Consider the following 15,128-nt stretch of genomic DNA (forward strand, 5'->3'; position numbering starts at 1 on the left):
GTAGAAAGGAGGGAACAGCAGCTTTGGGGTGGCTGGAGCCCTATCAGGTAAGGTCTGAGTCCTCCTGGGCACTCGTGGCTCACTCGGGGAGTGGATTCTGCGGCTCTGTGTGCCACAGCGAGCAGAGGAGGCTCCCAAGTCACTGAGTTTTGCTTTTCTGTCTGAAGAGCTCTTAAGAAAAAACACATTCTCCATAGATTTCTTGAAACCCCAGGTATCTATATTTTCATATTAAATGCTGAATAACAGTCAAATCAGTTCATGCTTTTCTGTCTCGGCTGGTTTTTAGCCAGTGTAATAAAGTAAGCCTCTAAAGCCCAAACTGTAAATTTATTTCCACTTTTTCTGACATTTAGTGGCCTCCCTAACCAGACAGGAATTTTGTGGCTTGGCAGGGCTCTAGTAAACCTTTGGAAAGAGCTAGGTACCTCTCCCTCTACATGGTTCAAAATAAAAGCAAAACATATTTGCAGCATCTGTGGAGACGGCCAACAAATAGCAACATTCCCCAAAATGACTATGTTAGTGCTTGTTCGGAGCTATTGAATACCGAGCTCAAATGGCAGAATTGTCCTCTGTGGTACACCAAGGGTGACAGGCCAGCCCACGGGCCCCTGGCTCTGGCAGGCACTTGCTCCAGGCAGCGCAGTCAGCTGCCTTAGTTAGCTTGCTCCAGGGTAGGGACTCCAGGCTTCGCCAGAGACATCTTAGCTGCTGGTCGTTTGCAAAGCTCTGTCTCATTCCCTCTCTGAAATCAAAATGGGGCAAAGAAGATTCTTTGTTCTGGCATTTCCAGATGTGTACTTTCACCTTTTTTTTTTTAACGTAATTTTCCATCGTGATGTGATGTTTCTGGGACCAGCTTAAATAGGTCTTGCCATCACTTCCAGCCTTCCACTCATTCAGCAAATATTTATTGAGCACTCAGAAAACTGAACTTTTTAAGCTTTCTACAGCTGTCTGCATGAAGGAGCTCAGGTTCGCCTCTTAACCGCTTACGCATACTCTGGACGAAACTGCATAGCGTCTGGAGAAGCACTTGTATCCACGGCTGAGGCACCGAATTCCCGCTCTGCCGACCCCGCGGACAGTGAGGTCTGGCCTCCCCAGCTCTCTCACACGTCCTCGGCATGGATTTGGTTCCCGTCCTGCGTTTCCTATCAATCCCAGGAGGAGTCCTAGGGAGAGGGGCTTTTCAGAGATCAGAGATCAAGAGAAAACACAAAACCTCAACCAGTCTTTTGCTCTCCTTGTTGCTTGTGGTCTCTTCAGGATCCCCTGATGAATGCACCCCTCCCCACCCCACACCTACCCTGACCCCTGCAAGTGGACCAGCCAGCCCCTCTCGGGCCTTCCCTCGCTTTAGGGCCCTAGAACGGCTGACTTATTTTTGGATGGTGCTTCACAGCTTTCAAAGTATTTTTTTTACAGCTCTCTCATAAAAACCCAATGAAGTAGGGAAGGCAGAACCTTTGACATTTTATTAAAGGAACTAAAGTCTTGCAAGGTTAATGGGATTGGCCTGAGGTCACAAAGCTAATGAAGCATTCTCCTGGCCCTGGGACACAGACCGTCTGCTCTGCCGGCTGCTTCGGCCACACTGCTATTTCTGCTTTCCAGCCCGCCAGGCAGCAAGGCTGCAGGAAAAAAGCAGGACTGCTTGGTTCTGCCCTCAGAGAGCGCCCAGTCTGGCTGCGAAGACAGTAGAGATTCCCCCTGCAAACACTACCAGGCTGGGGTTCCCTGGAAAGACAGAAGGAAGGGCTGGGCTCAGCCCTCCGTCGGATTTGACTGGGGCAGGGGAAGACGAAGGAAATGGGTGGTAGGAAGCTGGCTGCCCCTCTGCCCTTGCCTTTTGCCCGTGACCTGGTGCTCCCCTCCTGTCCCATCGTTGCTCCCTCTCCTCCCCTAGGTGTCCATCCACCTTCGGGAGGACAGCTCGCAGACCCACGTCCTGATGATGAAGGGTGCTCCCGAGAGGATCTTGGAGTTCTGCTCTACCTTCCTTCTGAATGGGCAGGAGTACCCAATGGACGAGGAAATGGCGGGTGCCTTCCAAAACGCCTACTTAGAACTGGGAGGCCTGGGGGAGCGTGTGCTAGGTGAGGAGCTTGGAGAGAATGACATGGCAATGGTTACCATCAGTGGGGTGAGGAGCCCGGGACAGGGACAGAGAGCTGTGTGACTACTGTCCCTCTGTCTCCCCAGGGTTCTGCTTCTTGAATCTGCCCAGCATGTACGCCAAGGGATTCCCTTTCAATACAGATGAAATTAATTTCCCCATGGATCACCTGTGTTTCGTGGGCCTCATATCCATGATTGACCCTCCCCGAGCTGCAGTGCCTGATGCTGTGAGCAAGTGTCGCAGTGCGGGGATTAAGGTAAACACCTGCCCACCCCAGAAGCCATCGCCTGTCACGAGTTGGAGCAGCAAGCAGAAAGACTCGAAGGGAGGAGTAGGTGCTTAAAAATCTTGATTTAGCTGAAATGACTTCTGCCTCCTTGAACGGAAGTTAGTCTTAAGAGCAGTTGTTAGTCTTAAGAGACATCTAGTATTAACTTCCTTCAGTGGTTGAATCCTATCCTGCACTGAACATTAGAGCCAGCAGGGAAATTTTGCAAATTTGGTATCCAGGCCACAACTGAGACTTATTAAATTAGAAACCCTTTGTATGGGTCCCAGGCCTCTGTGTTTCTTTCTTTTTTTTTTTTTTTAAGAGTTGTTTACTTATTTGAAAGGCAGAGAGTTGCCAAGAGGCAGAGACAGAGAGAGAGAGAGAGAGAGAGACAGAGAGACAGAGAGAGAGAGAGAGAGAAATCTTCCATCTGCTGGTTCACTCCCCAAATGGCCGCAATGGTGGGAGCTGTGCCAATCCAAAGCCAGGAGCCAGGAGCTTCTTCTGGGTCTCCCATATGAGCACAGGGGCCCAAGGACTTGAGCCATCTTCTACTGCTTTCCCAGGCCATAGCAGAGAGCTGGATCGGAAGTGGAGCAACCGGGACTTGAACCAGCACCCACATGGGATGCCGGCACTGCAGATGGAGGCTTTACCCACTCGCCACAGCACTGGCCCCAGGCCTCTGTATTTTAAAGCTTTGCTGGAGGTGTGGGCATTGCAGTGCATCAGGTTAAGCCACTGCTTGGAAAGCCTTCACTCTGGAGTCCTGTCTGCTTCTGACTCAGCTTGCTGCTAATGCACCTGGGAGGTAGCAGGTGATGGCCCAAGTCCTTGGGTTCCTAACACCCATGTGGGAGACCCAGATGGCATTCCTGGCTCCTGGCTTCGGCCTGATCGAGCCCTGTCTGATATAGGCATTTGGAAAGGGAACCAATGGATGGTTCCCTGTTGCAGCCAGCTTTCAAGTAGACTTGTGGCGCTGGCAGTTTGTGGCGGGATCCGTCCAGGTTCAAGGACGGACCACCGAGAGGGAACCAGGGCGTGGATGTAGGAAATTGTGACGAGTGAGTTCCATAAATATGGAACTCATCCCATGGCCCAGCTCTTCTCAGAGATATCAGTACCATACCTCATCAGCTCAGGGAAGCCAAGTCATCTTCCTGGTCCCCCACAGTTCATAAACTACTATGCTGTGCTGTGAGAAGGGGCTCACGTCAGTGTTCTGAGCTCTGAATGGGCAGGTGGAATGAGGAAAAACTCCGAGGGAGGGGTTTACATGGATCGCAGCTGGGAGCTGGGCAAGAGAGTCACAACTGTAGGGACAGTGGGGGAGGCCGTAACAGGAGTGAGAGGGGTTGGGTTTTTTGTGGGTTTATTTAGATTTTATTTTCACTTATTTGAAAGAGTTACAGAAAGAGGGGGAGAGCAAGAGAGTGAGAAAGGGAGAGAGAGAGAGGAAGAGAGAGAGAGAGAGATCTTCCATCCACTGGTTCACTCCCCAAATGGCCACAATGGCCAGAACTGAGTTGATCCAAAGTCAGGAACCGGGAGCTTCTTCCGGGTATCCCACTGGGTGCAGGACCCAAGCACTTGGACCATCTTCTGCTGCTTTCCCAGTGCATTAGCAGGGAGCTCAATCAGAAGTGGAGCAGCCAGAACTGGAATCAGTGGCCATATGGGATGCCAGCGCTGCAGGCCGGGGCTTTAACCCGCTGTGCCACAGCACCAGCCCCGAGGGGTTGGTTTCAATCAAGGTAACTATAGGGCGGGAGGGTACCACAGCCTGAGGCAGAGCCAGCTCGTGATGGTCTGAAGAGGACTCTCAGGAGGGCACAGGCCAGGAGCTGCAGTGGGAGGCCTCAGTGCCTTCTGATCCATCGCTGCTCCCAGCACAAGTCTGCACAAGTTTACCCTCTGCACACTTAAAGGACAGGAACTTGCTGCACTTGGTGGGGAACTGGGAAGTGGAAGACGCACACACGGCACCATCCTTGCAAGAGGACAATCTGGAATAGACTCACAGGAGCTTGTCCCGTAGGGTGGACCCTCCCAGGGCCGGCTCTGCAATGGCATTGGCACAGAGCTGACACATGCCTAAGGCTGCTGGGTAAAAGAGGTTGCATAACAGGTCTATGGCAGCCAGTTTCCCAAAGAAGTCACTGGGGGACTGGGAGTTCCCAGGCAGCCGGGTGCTCAGTACTTTGGAGCAAATGTGATTTAAAAAAAACTGTTTAATGACCCCATTATCGTTGTCACTGAGAATCTTGGTAGCAGGAAGGTATTTGGCTCTTGCTCTGAATCTGGCTTCCCTCTAAGAACTGCAGCCAGGCGTTGAGTGCTGTCGGGAGAGCCTGTGGTTTCTTTATCAACACTGCAGTTTCTTTCAGATGAGTCCAATCTGGGGGAAGAGGGTAGCAGGGAACAAGAGGGCAGTTTCCAAGGCTGTGTGGGAGTGGCAGAGGTGCAGTCAGCACCGAGAAGCTGCAAGTGAAATTCTTTTAGTACTGGATGAATGCTAGAAACTGCTAGATGCCCTTTATCTCAAAGGACACATTCTCTGTGTAAGTGCGCTTCTATTGTACGGGTGCATCTCAGTGCCTGGGGAAATTGTGCCCTAGGAACTCACTCCTGGGGGTGATTGACTTCATGTTTTTATTTGGCTGACGTGGCATAGAGGTGATGCTGCTGGAAGTTACCCTAGAACAGTCCATTTTGAGTGGTCAGAACGGATGTGGTTCGGTCCATTTTGAGTGGTCAGTGAGGATGCCACCGTGCCTTGTCTAACAGGTCCTAGGTCACCACTGATGAGCCACTGAGAAGTTGTCAGGGCCCTGGAAGCCTGAGCAGCCTCGCTAAGGGCCCAATGGGAACTGTACCTGGAAGGCAACTTTCTAGGCAGGTCCCTGCTGAATCCTCACCACTTACTGGGCACCCCGGGCTATGCTTGTGAGGATCCAGTGCCCCACCCAGCCAGAACACTCAAAAGCAGTGGTTGAAACAGCTCAGTGCCATTTTTCTACGTCTCTGGTAACCACGGTTTCGTTAGCCCTTCACTATCTCCTTCTACTGTCAGGTTAGCCAGTGTAGAATGACGAGGGTTCATGAAACTCCTTAACTGATACTTTGGGAGACACTTTTTTCGAGGCTGAATTCTATGCTGTATGCTAAGGAAACAGGCTGACCTCTCCAGGACTTGTGTTCTGAAGGCAGGTGGATAATTTGGCCACAGTTCATTTCCTTTTCCCTCCAATCAGAGCTGGAAAAGTGATGTGCCTGCAGAGCACTTGGGAACCTGGGGCAGTGGTTCTTGTTAGCGTCTGTTCCTCCATTTGACAGTTATCTCTTGATGGCTTCCTATGTGCTGGACGTGATGTTGTGGGCAGGAAACTTGACAAAGACCCCACCCTCGCAGAGCTCTCCAGTTCAGTGGGGAAGGACAAGCAAGCAATCACCAAACAGAAAACGATGGATGCTGACGTCCAGAGAGAGCAGGATCCTCTGAAAGCACAGAACTCTGGCACTTGGTCTTTGTGTGAGAATGGGACAAGACAAGGCATCAGGTGTCTAAAAATGAGTTGGAACTGAGAGGCAGAGTGAGGCCACGGAGAAAACAGAGGTAGAGTGAGGATCTGAATGAGCTGGGCCTAGATGGGACTTTGCCAGGTAGATGGGTGTCCCAGATGCTCTATCTGTAGATGCTTTATCTTAGATGTTTCTGTCTTTGTGCTTCAGGAAGCAGAATAATCTTGGAAACAATGAAATGAAATTGTGAATACAGTAACACCCCACCCCTCCGCCCCATCAACTCTCTGACTTATTCCCGGGAACTGAAACCATCCTATATTTTGTGGTCTGATGGTCCTGACCCTCTCTCAGTGTTGAAGCCACAGTACCAAGGTTTTTGGTCTATACCACAAGTTCTTGGGAATGAGCTACCAAAACTTGGTTGAATGAAAGCATTAATCTGCTAGTTCTTAGAGAAGAAAGATGAAGCAACCAAGGCTTCTAAGAAAATGATTCTGCTTCCCTCCTCCCCCCTTACCACTCCAGGTGATCATGGTGACAGGTGACCATCCCATTACAGCCAAGGCCATTGCCAAGGGTGTGGGCATCATCTCTGAAGGCTCTGAGACAGCAGAGGACATTGCTGCCCGGCTCAGGATTCCTGTCGCACAAGTGGATACCAGGTGAGACCCCAAGAGAACACAGGTTTGCCACTTTTCCCTCTCTCCACCCAGACCCCATGCACTGAAGTTCTTGAGTCTTCTTCAGTAGGTAGGATGTGTGGGGTTTATACGCTACAAAGTAAAACATACCAGGGAGATAACCAACTCAATCTGCCAGGGAGGAGCATTTGGCCAAGGAGGAGAGGGAATGGAATGTGTCTATGTGGGCACAGTGGATGCCTGGGGACAACGGGGGAAGCTGGGTTGAAAAAAGAAAACAGGAAGTTGCAGAAGCCAGTTGGAGGGCCCTGCAATCCCTGGTGAATTCTCAACTCTCACAACCAGGCTTTTGAAATTCTCTTCCCTCAGGGCTGTCAAAGCCATTGTGGTGCACGGCTCAGAACTAAAGGACATGAACTCACAGCAGCTTGACCACATCCTTAAAAACCACACCGAGATTGTGTTTGCTCGGACCTCCCCGCAGCAGAAGCTCATCATCGTAGAGGGATGTCAGAGGCTGGTAAGGGAGGCAAAGGGGCCCGGGGAACCTGGCAGCTCCCAGCCCCAAATCAGGCAGGGGAACGTGTGGGCTGCGCTGGAAGAGATTCCAGAGAGCATCCCACCTGGAACGTCCGTGGTGGCCTTCATCTTGGCAGCTCTCTGAGGCTTTAGGGAATGGCCAGGGTCCTTCCAAGATCAAGCAGGTTTGCATCAACAAGTAAGGGAAGCTGAAATTCAGCTGATCTTTGAAATTGGTCTTGAATCTGACACACTAATTATTTCACGCCTTTGGCCTGGATTTCCCCTAGGGAGCCATTGTGGCGGTGACGGGTGATGGGGTGAACGATTCCCCCGCACTGAAGAAGGCGGACATCGGCATCGCCATGGGCATTACTGGCTCTGACGTCTCGAAGCAGGCAGCGGACATGATCCTGCTAGACGACAACTTTGCCTCCATCGTCACAGGCGTGGAGGAGGGTGAGGAAGCAGGGTACCCAGGGTTGGGACTTGACCTCTGGACTCATGTGGGAGTTGCTGTACATTTTCCTATCATATCTTGTGTGTCATGGTGTACATTTGCCTGTCAATCCAATCTCCATGTCCCTATATAGACAAATATCACTGTAAGACACAGTTTTGCAAATTAGATTCAGCTGGTCCTAAGAACATCACTACCTGGTGTCCTTTCTTTTGAGATCAGTAGAAGTCCAGATTTGCCAGGGAGACTGGGGCTCTGGTACAGTATAGCGTCATCTTCCACTGGGATTCACATGGGTCTAATGACAAATTCCAAGATGCAGCCATGTAGCCACACCTCTGCGACCTGCAATCTTCAGGATACACCCAAGGAACATGCTACCTGAAGGGTGATAACCCCTCCAGATCAGCCAGAGTCTGATCCATGAACTGACTGCAGGAGCCCCATTAAGCAGCCTCTTTCCCAGAGACCTCTGAACAGCATGCCCATAGGCAAACAGGAGAATTCTGTAGCCCAGGCTCCCTGCCTGTGCCTACAGCTATCCTACTAAGACATATCACATCCACATAATAGTAATGGTTACCACTTTGTTGAAACTTGCTATGATCCTGCCAATTTGCTCAATATTTTATGTCCATTCAATTCAATTCATAATCTGAGCTTTTGAGCTCAGATTATGTCCTGGGCACTATTCTGGATGCTAGGGATACAACAGTAGGCATAAAAAGGATACAAATCCTTGCCCTCTTAGAACTTGAACTTTGCGGGTGGGGGTACAATAACATAAGTAAATTGCATAGTAAATTAGATGGAGGGAAGTCCTGTAGGAAAAAATAAAGGCTGGGAGTGCAGGGAAGGAGCACGTCTCCTAAAGGGCCATCAGGGAAGGACTCAGCAATTTTGCAAGGCAGGAGCGAAAGTCAGGGAGATAAGCAGAGCCCAAGGTCACATGCTAGTTATGGTAGAAGATGGGATTTGAACCCAAGCCTGTCCCAAGCTCCAGCTCTTTCCACGTCAGCCTTAATCTTACAAAGGCTTTTATGCTGGCATTCTCAGACATCTCCGGATTATCCAGGCCCTGCCCTGCTTATTTCAGAGCTCAGATAACGATAGCCTTGTTGACTCCAAAAACAAACAGGGCCTGCTACTGAATTATCACTCTCGTTTATAGTCACACAATCTAGAAAGAAAACTGGGACCTCCAGGGTCTAGGATCCCCAGACCCTCCGGTGAACTGTGACACTTCTCCCTAGTGGTCTCTCTGTCCAGGAGCTGAGTTTTGGGAGGCGTGTCCTCTCCATGCTTCTCACGGAAGGCTGGTCCCCCCGCCCCAGGTCGCCTGATCTTTGACAACCTGAAGAAATCCATCGCCTACACCCTGACCAGCAACATCCCCGAGATCACGCCCTTCCTGATGTTCGTTGTCCTCAGCATCCCCCTGCCCCTGGGCACCGTGACCATCCTCTGCATCGACCTGGGCACCGACATGGTGAGGCCCAGCCTGGAACCTGGCTCTCAGAACTCCTGGGATGGACGGAGGACAAGGAAAAATCAGCGTCAAAGGAGAGGGCAGAACTGGGGTTGTTTCTGAGTGTCCTTCTGAGTTTGTGGCCCTGTCGTTCCCTCCCTCCACCCTTCAGGTCCCTGCTATCTCTCTGGCTTATGAATCAGCCGAGAGTGACATCATGAAGAGGCTTCCACGGAACCCAAAGACAGAAAATCTCGTGAACAACCGACTCATTGGCATGGCCTACGGACAGATCGGTGCGGCCAGAGGCATGAGGGGCGAGGGAGAGAGGCATGGTGGCCCCTGCCTGTCCTTGGAGCCATCTCAGCTTGGAAGTCAGGGAGACACTTTCTCTATAGGCTGTGTTAGGCCCTAGGAACACAAAGAACCCCATATTCTCTGATTCACTCTTTTTTTTTTTTTTTTTTTTTGACAGTCAGAGAGAGAGAGACAGAGAGAAAGGTCTTCCTTTTTGCCGTTGGTTCACCCTCCAATGGCCGCCGTGGCCGGCGCGCTGCGGCCGGTGCACCACGCTGATCCGAAGGCAGGAGCCAGGTGTTTATCCTGGTCTCCCATGGGGTGCAGGGCCCAAGCACTTGGGCCATCCTCTACTGCACTCCCGGGCCACAGCAGAGAGCTGGCCTGGAAGAGGGGCAGCCGGGACAGAACCGGCGCCCCGACCGGGACTAGAACCCGGTGTGCTGGCGCCACAGCACCGGCCTCTGATCCACTCTTGATTTAACAAAGTCCAGTATAAAAAGAAGCAATATATATAACAATATCTTTCCAAGTCCTCAATAATAAGTTCAGACTCCTAACATACCAGGAGCACAAGGCAGTTAGGGGAATGAGGTAAGAGAGGCTTTATGGTGAAAGTAGGACTTAAAAGCAGCAGAAGATGGCCCAAGTCCTTGGGCCTCTGCAGCCATGTGGGACCCAGAAGAAGCTCCTGGCTCCTGGTGCAGCTCCAGCCATTGCAGCCAATTAGGGAGTGAACCAGCAGATGGAAGCTCCCCCCCTCCCCCCCCCGCCTCTCCTTCTCTCTCTGTGTAACTCTTTCAAATAAGTAAATAAATAAATCTAAGAGAGAGAGAGAGAGAGCATCCTAATATTTAGGGGAAAGGAACATCTAGAAAAAGTATAGATTTAGGAGTTGGACTTGTCATTATTACCACTTATTACCCATACACTGTGGACAATGACTAAATCTTTTTATGTTTCAGTTAGAATATAAATAATAGTTTGGAGCTGTTGTGAATATCTGTGTCCACACAGCACCTGTACGGTGCATAGCCCTGTAGTTGGTAGCCAAACCCTCACATCAGCTATTGCTCTGTTCCAGGCATGGGGGACAGAGGTTTGACCAAGGGAGAGGTAAGAGGCAGACAGAAGACATGAGGAGAGGACAGCACCAGCTAAGTGTCCAAATGGCAGAGAAAATGGAAAATGCAGAGCCCAGCTGTCACTCAATTTGGAAAGGGCATGGGTTTTTAAGATTACATAATTCAAAGATGACTCTGTGTTAGAATTTAGAGGAAACTGTCAGGGCTTGGAAACAGAAAGAGGAGGATCAGACTGTTGATGGCAAAACCCTTCAGCCAGACATATGCCAACAGCTCAGATGCACACCTAGCCAGTTAGCAGCCTCCGTGATCTGCCTTTGGGGCCCTTGTCTGAACTAAGTTTCCCTGTCCTGCAACTCTCGCTCACAGGGATGATCCAGGCTCTGGCTGGATTCTTCACCTACTTTGTGATCCTGGCTGAGAATGGTTTTAAGCCTTTCGACCTACTGGGTATCCGCTTAGACTGGGATGATCGATTCTTAAATGACTTGGAAGACAGCTATGGGCAGCAGTGGGTAAGTAGATACGGCAGGGGAGTAGATGGTGATGAAAAAGAGTGGGGTTGGCAAATTTTGGAAGAGTTGAGGGTAGAGACTTAAGAGTTGATACCTCATCTTCAGTCCTATATGAGCATTCTAACGTTTGCCCTCAATCTCCAATCATATCAGCAAATAGTCTTCTGCTTCCAATACCCTCATTTTTCTTTGCTCCTACCATCAGTCGAATGTCTTTATCCTGCTAGATCCATTGACTTCCTTGGACATGGAGGTGTTCTTTGTCACATAAACTTCTCCAGGCTGATTTCTGTTTTTCCAGGTTTGAACCACGGTTGTCCCAGAAATGAATGCTGGGTCCTCTTTTACATCTCCTTCCCTTCCATGCGAGTTCAAACAATAGGATTTAAAATCTGAAAACTTTGTTTACTCTTGATCATCACTGTAAACCTTGTAAATCTAGAGGATGCCTCTGTAGCAGTCTTTGTTGACATCCAAGATGAGCAAGGCTCAAATTGAACCTTCTGCCCAACCATGTGTGTTCAAGAACTTTAGTGCGTGTGCTTTCTGTGTGTCTGTGAGCACTCACGTCCCCATCTAAGACACTGGGAGACGTGACACCAAGTCATACTAGAACTATAGCGGACACTTTGTCAATGGCCATAGAACCCAACCTTCTATAACCGAGGAGACTACATCTCGAAGATTTAGTGACTCCCTGAGAGTACCACAGTGCATCCGTAGAAGAGCTGGACTGGAAGTCTGGACTTGTGGTTCCTTGCCCAGGTCTTCTCTGCTTCACCAGATGCCTGCACACCAAGCTAATTGCAGGTTTCTGAAATGCATCCTCTGAGGTTTTGGGAGCATGCCCCTCTGCACACTTGGCTTCTGTGACCTGTCTCATGAGGCCATCAGAGTTCGATATTCCCAGCCACCAATGCTGTTCCAGGCTCCAAAGATGCCCAAAGTCCCCATTGCTGTGCACCCTGCCAACGTATCTTCAGTCCTCAACGGTAGCCTTTTAGTTTTTGTTTGTTTTTAAGATTTGTTTATTTACTTGAAAGTCAGGGCTGGGATGGTGCTGTGGCATAATGGGTTAAGCCACCATCTGCAGCACTGGTTCAAGTCCCAGCTTCTCCATTTCTGATCCAGCTCCCTGCTGATGCACCTGAGAAAGCAGCAGAGGATGGCCTAAGTGCTTGGGCCCCTGCACCCACATAGGAGACCCAAAGGCAGGGCAAGAGAGACAGAGAGGTAATCTTCTACCTACTGGTTTACTCCAAAAGGCTGCAACAGTACAGCCAGCAGCCAAGAACTCTATCCAAGTCTTACACATGGGTGGCAGGGGCCCAAGTAACTGGGCCACCTTTTGTTGCCTTCCTAGTGGCTAAGCAGAGTAGCTGAGACTCGAACCAGCACTCTGATATAGGATGCCGTTGTCCGAGGCAGCGGCTTAACCCACTATACCACAGTGCTGGCCCCTGGCCCTTGTTTGTTTTATGGTATGACACCTCCTCCCTGTTGCCAGATATACTGTGACATGTATGTATTTATAATAAACTAAAGATAATTTCAAAGTAATTTGAGGTAACAAGAATTCTCCTTGTACACTGAAGAGATAATGAGGTGTTACAAAAATGAATGAGAACAGTTGCTTTGAGGAATGAACTCAATAAAAGCAGAGTCCCTGTCTCTTCCACTGTTGTAGTTTTCAGATCACCTAGTGTGGGCTGCCCACCCCAGGAGTACACCCAACACTGCGGGAAGCAGGATTGCACCTTCCCTTCTAAATCTCTCATTAGCAATTCCACGGATGACCCCTTTATTCATTCATTTGGCAAATACTTGTTGAGCATCTCCTACATACCAAGTACAGTTCTAGGCCCTAGGCATATGGTAGCAACAATCATGACTATGTCACTGCTCTCATGGAGCTTATTTCTACTAGAGGTGGACAAGGGGAGGGGAGACCGATGATAAGCAGATATATAACATACTGGGGCAATGGAGTTTAAGTTCCAGGGAATTCAAGAAATGTTGTAATTGAGATACTTGAGTGAGTGTGATGCAAAGATGAAGATGGTAGTTAACGAGAGAGAAAGAGAGGAGGGGGTGCTTGAAATTAAGATTGCAGGCCGGCGCCGTGGCTTAACAGGCTAATCCTCCACCTTGCGGCGCCGGCACACCAGGTTCTAGTCCCGGTTGGGGCGCTGGATTCTATCCCGGTTGCCCCTCTTCCAGGCCAGCTCTCTGCTATGGCCCGGGAAGGCAGTGGAGGATGGCCCAAGTCCTTGGGCCCTGCACCCCATGGGAGACCAGGAGAAGCACCTGGCTCCTGGCTTTGGATCAGCGAGATGCGCCAGCCGCAGCGGCCATTGGAAGGTGAACCAGCGGCAAAAAGGAAGACCTTTCTCTCTGTCTCTCTCTCTCACTATCCACTCTGCCTGTCAAAAAAAAATAAAAAAATAAAAAAATAAAGAAATTAAGATTGCAGAGAAATCACAAGTAGTAGAGTGGATAAAAATGAGGACAGGAGCAGGATAGAGTAACAGGGTTGCTAGGGAGGGGTGCAGGTGAGGGCAGCTGACTGCAAGGCAGGATAGTGGTGTGATCTGATGCACATAAAGATGCTGACTGCTCTTGGTCCATGTGCCATGCTTGGCTCATTGATTTTCAGCCTTTGTTTTCTAATCCTGTAAGGCTCCATGGCTCTCTCCAAGTCCAACTTTGACCACATCCCCTGAGGTTGGATACCTATCTCATTATTATGCAGTTCTGCATATTTTCAAACTTTGCATTTGCTCTTTGAGTTATTTATAAACATCCTGCTTCATTTTTTTAAAACATAAGCTTTTCCCTCCAAGTCTAATTTAGATGGACTTCTTTGGTATCCCTTGGCCTTATGCAATCTCTATTTCATAACTATTATTCTGATATTGCTGGCATATTTATCTTCCCCTCAGACTTCAAGTTGCTTATATGGAAAGCGTGAATGAACGAATGGATGCATGCCTGTCTCCCACCTATCACCCCTTCCGGCATTCCTTTCCCCTCTGCGTTCACAAGGCCCTCTGGCCCTGCCTCTCATTCTTACCTACGTCTTCCACTCTGTCTTCCTTCTCCTACGCTGTCCTTCTTACAGACTGGGCATCCACTGAGCCGTGCTTAATGCCATTCACTGAACTAAGCATGGGGAGGAGAGCACTAGGACGAGTAAGACAAAGTCCTTGTCCTGGAAGGCTCTCACTCAGGAAAGGGAGACACACACAAATCATAACACAGCAGGAAGATGCTAAGGCAGACATGGGCGAAGCGCTGCGGGAGTGGACAGAGGAGCCCACTCAGCCTGGGCTGTGTCTAAACTGCTTCTGACAATGTTGCCTCCTCTCCACCTGCCCTCTCCCAGACCTTCGAGCAGCGGAAGGTGGTGGAGTTCACCTGCCACACGGCCTTCTTCATCAGCATTGTGGTTGTGCAGTGGGCCGACCTCATCATCTGCAAGACCCGGCGCAACTCAGTCTTCCAGCAGGGCATGAAGTGAGCACCCACCAAGTGGCCCCAATATTCTCCCAGACCCACATACAGAGACGAGCCATTCCCCAGGCCCTTTCCTTCCCATCTCCAACACAACCACAAATGCTTCTTCCCAGAAACAAGGTCCTAATATTTGGGATACTGGAGGAGACATTTCTGGCTGCCCTTCTGTCCTACACTCCAGGCATGGACCTAGCCCTTCGAATGTACCCACTCAGGTGAGTAAGGGAAGGGGGATGCGAGTCGGGGAGTCTCTGGGCATGGAAGAGCGTGTGAGCTAGGGGGCCTGTCTGGATACGTGGGGCTACATTCAGTGACTCAGGGAGAACGTTGTCACAGCGCTGACAAACGGGTCTTACTTAGGGAGGGATTAGGCATTCTGCAAGCGAGCACAACCCACTAGCCACACAAATGTAGCAGACTTACTGGTGTTTTCAGAGAACGAAAGCGTTTTTGTGAGATGTGTGGTGTAGCTGTGCAGTACATACTGCTTGGAGCTGAAGTAGCCATAAAAATAGACTAATTTATGCTTAGCTAGTTCTGTTGTAGTTATGCAGAGATGTTTCAATGTGTCTATGTATGTGAGTGGGCCTACTGGAATGCTTACTGTCTGATACTTTGCCTTGTTCAACTGCCTGGTCTTTGTTTTGTTTTGTTTTAACATTAGTTATGCTTTTGTGAAAAAAAATTGCACTTAAAAATTTTA

At 49.8% G+C, this 15,128-nt stretch overlaps 1 protein-coding gene across 1 annotated transcript in view; it reads left to right on the top strand.

The window, feature by feature from the left end:
* Positions 1-15,128, top strand: part of LOC133761061 (sodium/potassium-transporting ATPase subunit alpha-4) — a 34,054-nt gene that overhangs the window by 16,751 nt on the left and 2,175 nt on the right. Inside the window, exons 11-20 of the mRNA XM_062193710.1 lie at positions 1,913-2,102; positions 2,209-2,381; positions 6,450-6,586; positions 6,935-7,085; positions 7,375-7,543; positions 8,879-9,033; positions 9,185-9,308; positions 10,764-10,909; positions 14,295-14,425; positions 14,539-14,640. Coding sequence (XP_062049694.1) covers positions 1,913-2,102; positions 2,209-2,381; positions 6,450-6,586; positions 6,935-7,085; positions 7,375-7,543; positions 8,879-9,033; positions 9,185-9,308; positions 10,764-10,909; positions 14,295-14,425; positions 14,539-14,640 — 1,478 coding nt within the window. The remainder of the gene's footprint in view (positions 1-1,912; positions 2,103-2,208; positions 2,382-6,449; positions 6,587-6,934; positions 7,086-7,374; positions 7,544-8,878; positions 9,034-9,184; positions 9,309-10,763; positions 10,910-14,294; positions 14,426-14,538; positions 14,641-15,128) is intronic.

This window comes from Lepus europaeus, chromosome 5 (genome assembly GCF_033115175.1).
Source record: "Lepus europaeus isolate LE1 chromosome 5, mLepTim1.pri, whole genome shotgun sequence".
NCBI classification, from domain to species: domain Eukaryota; kingdom Metazoa; phylum Chordata; class Mammalia; order Lagomorpha; family Leporidae; genus Lepus; species Lepus europaeus.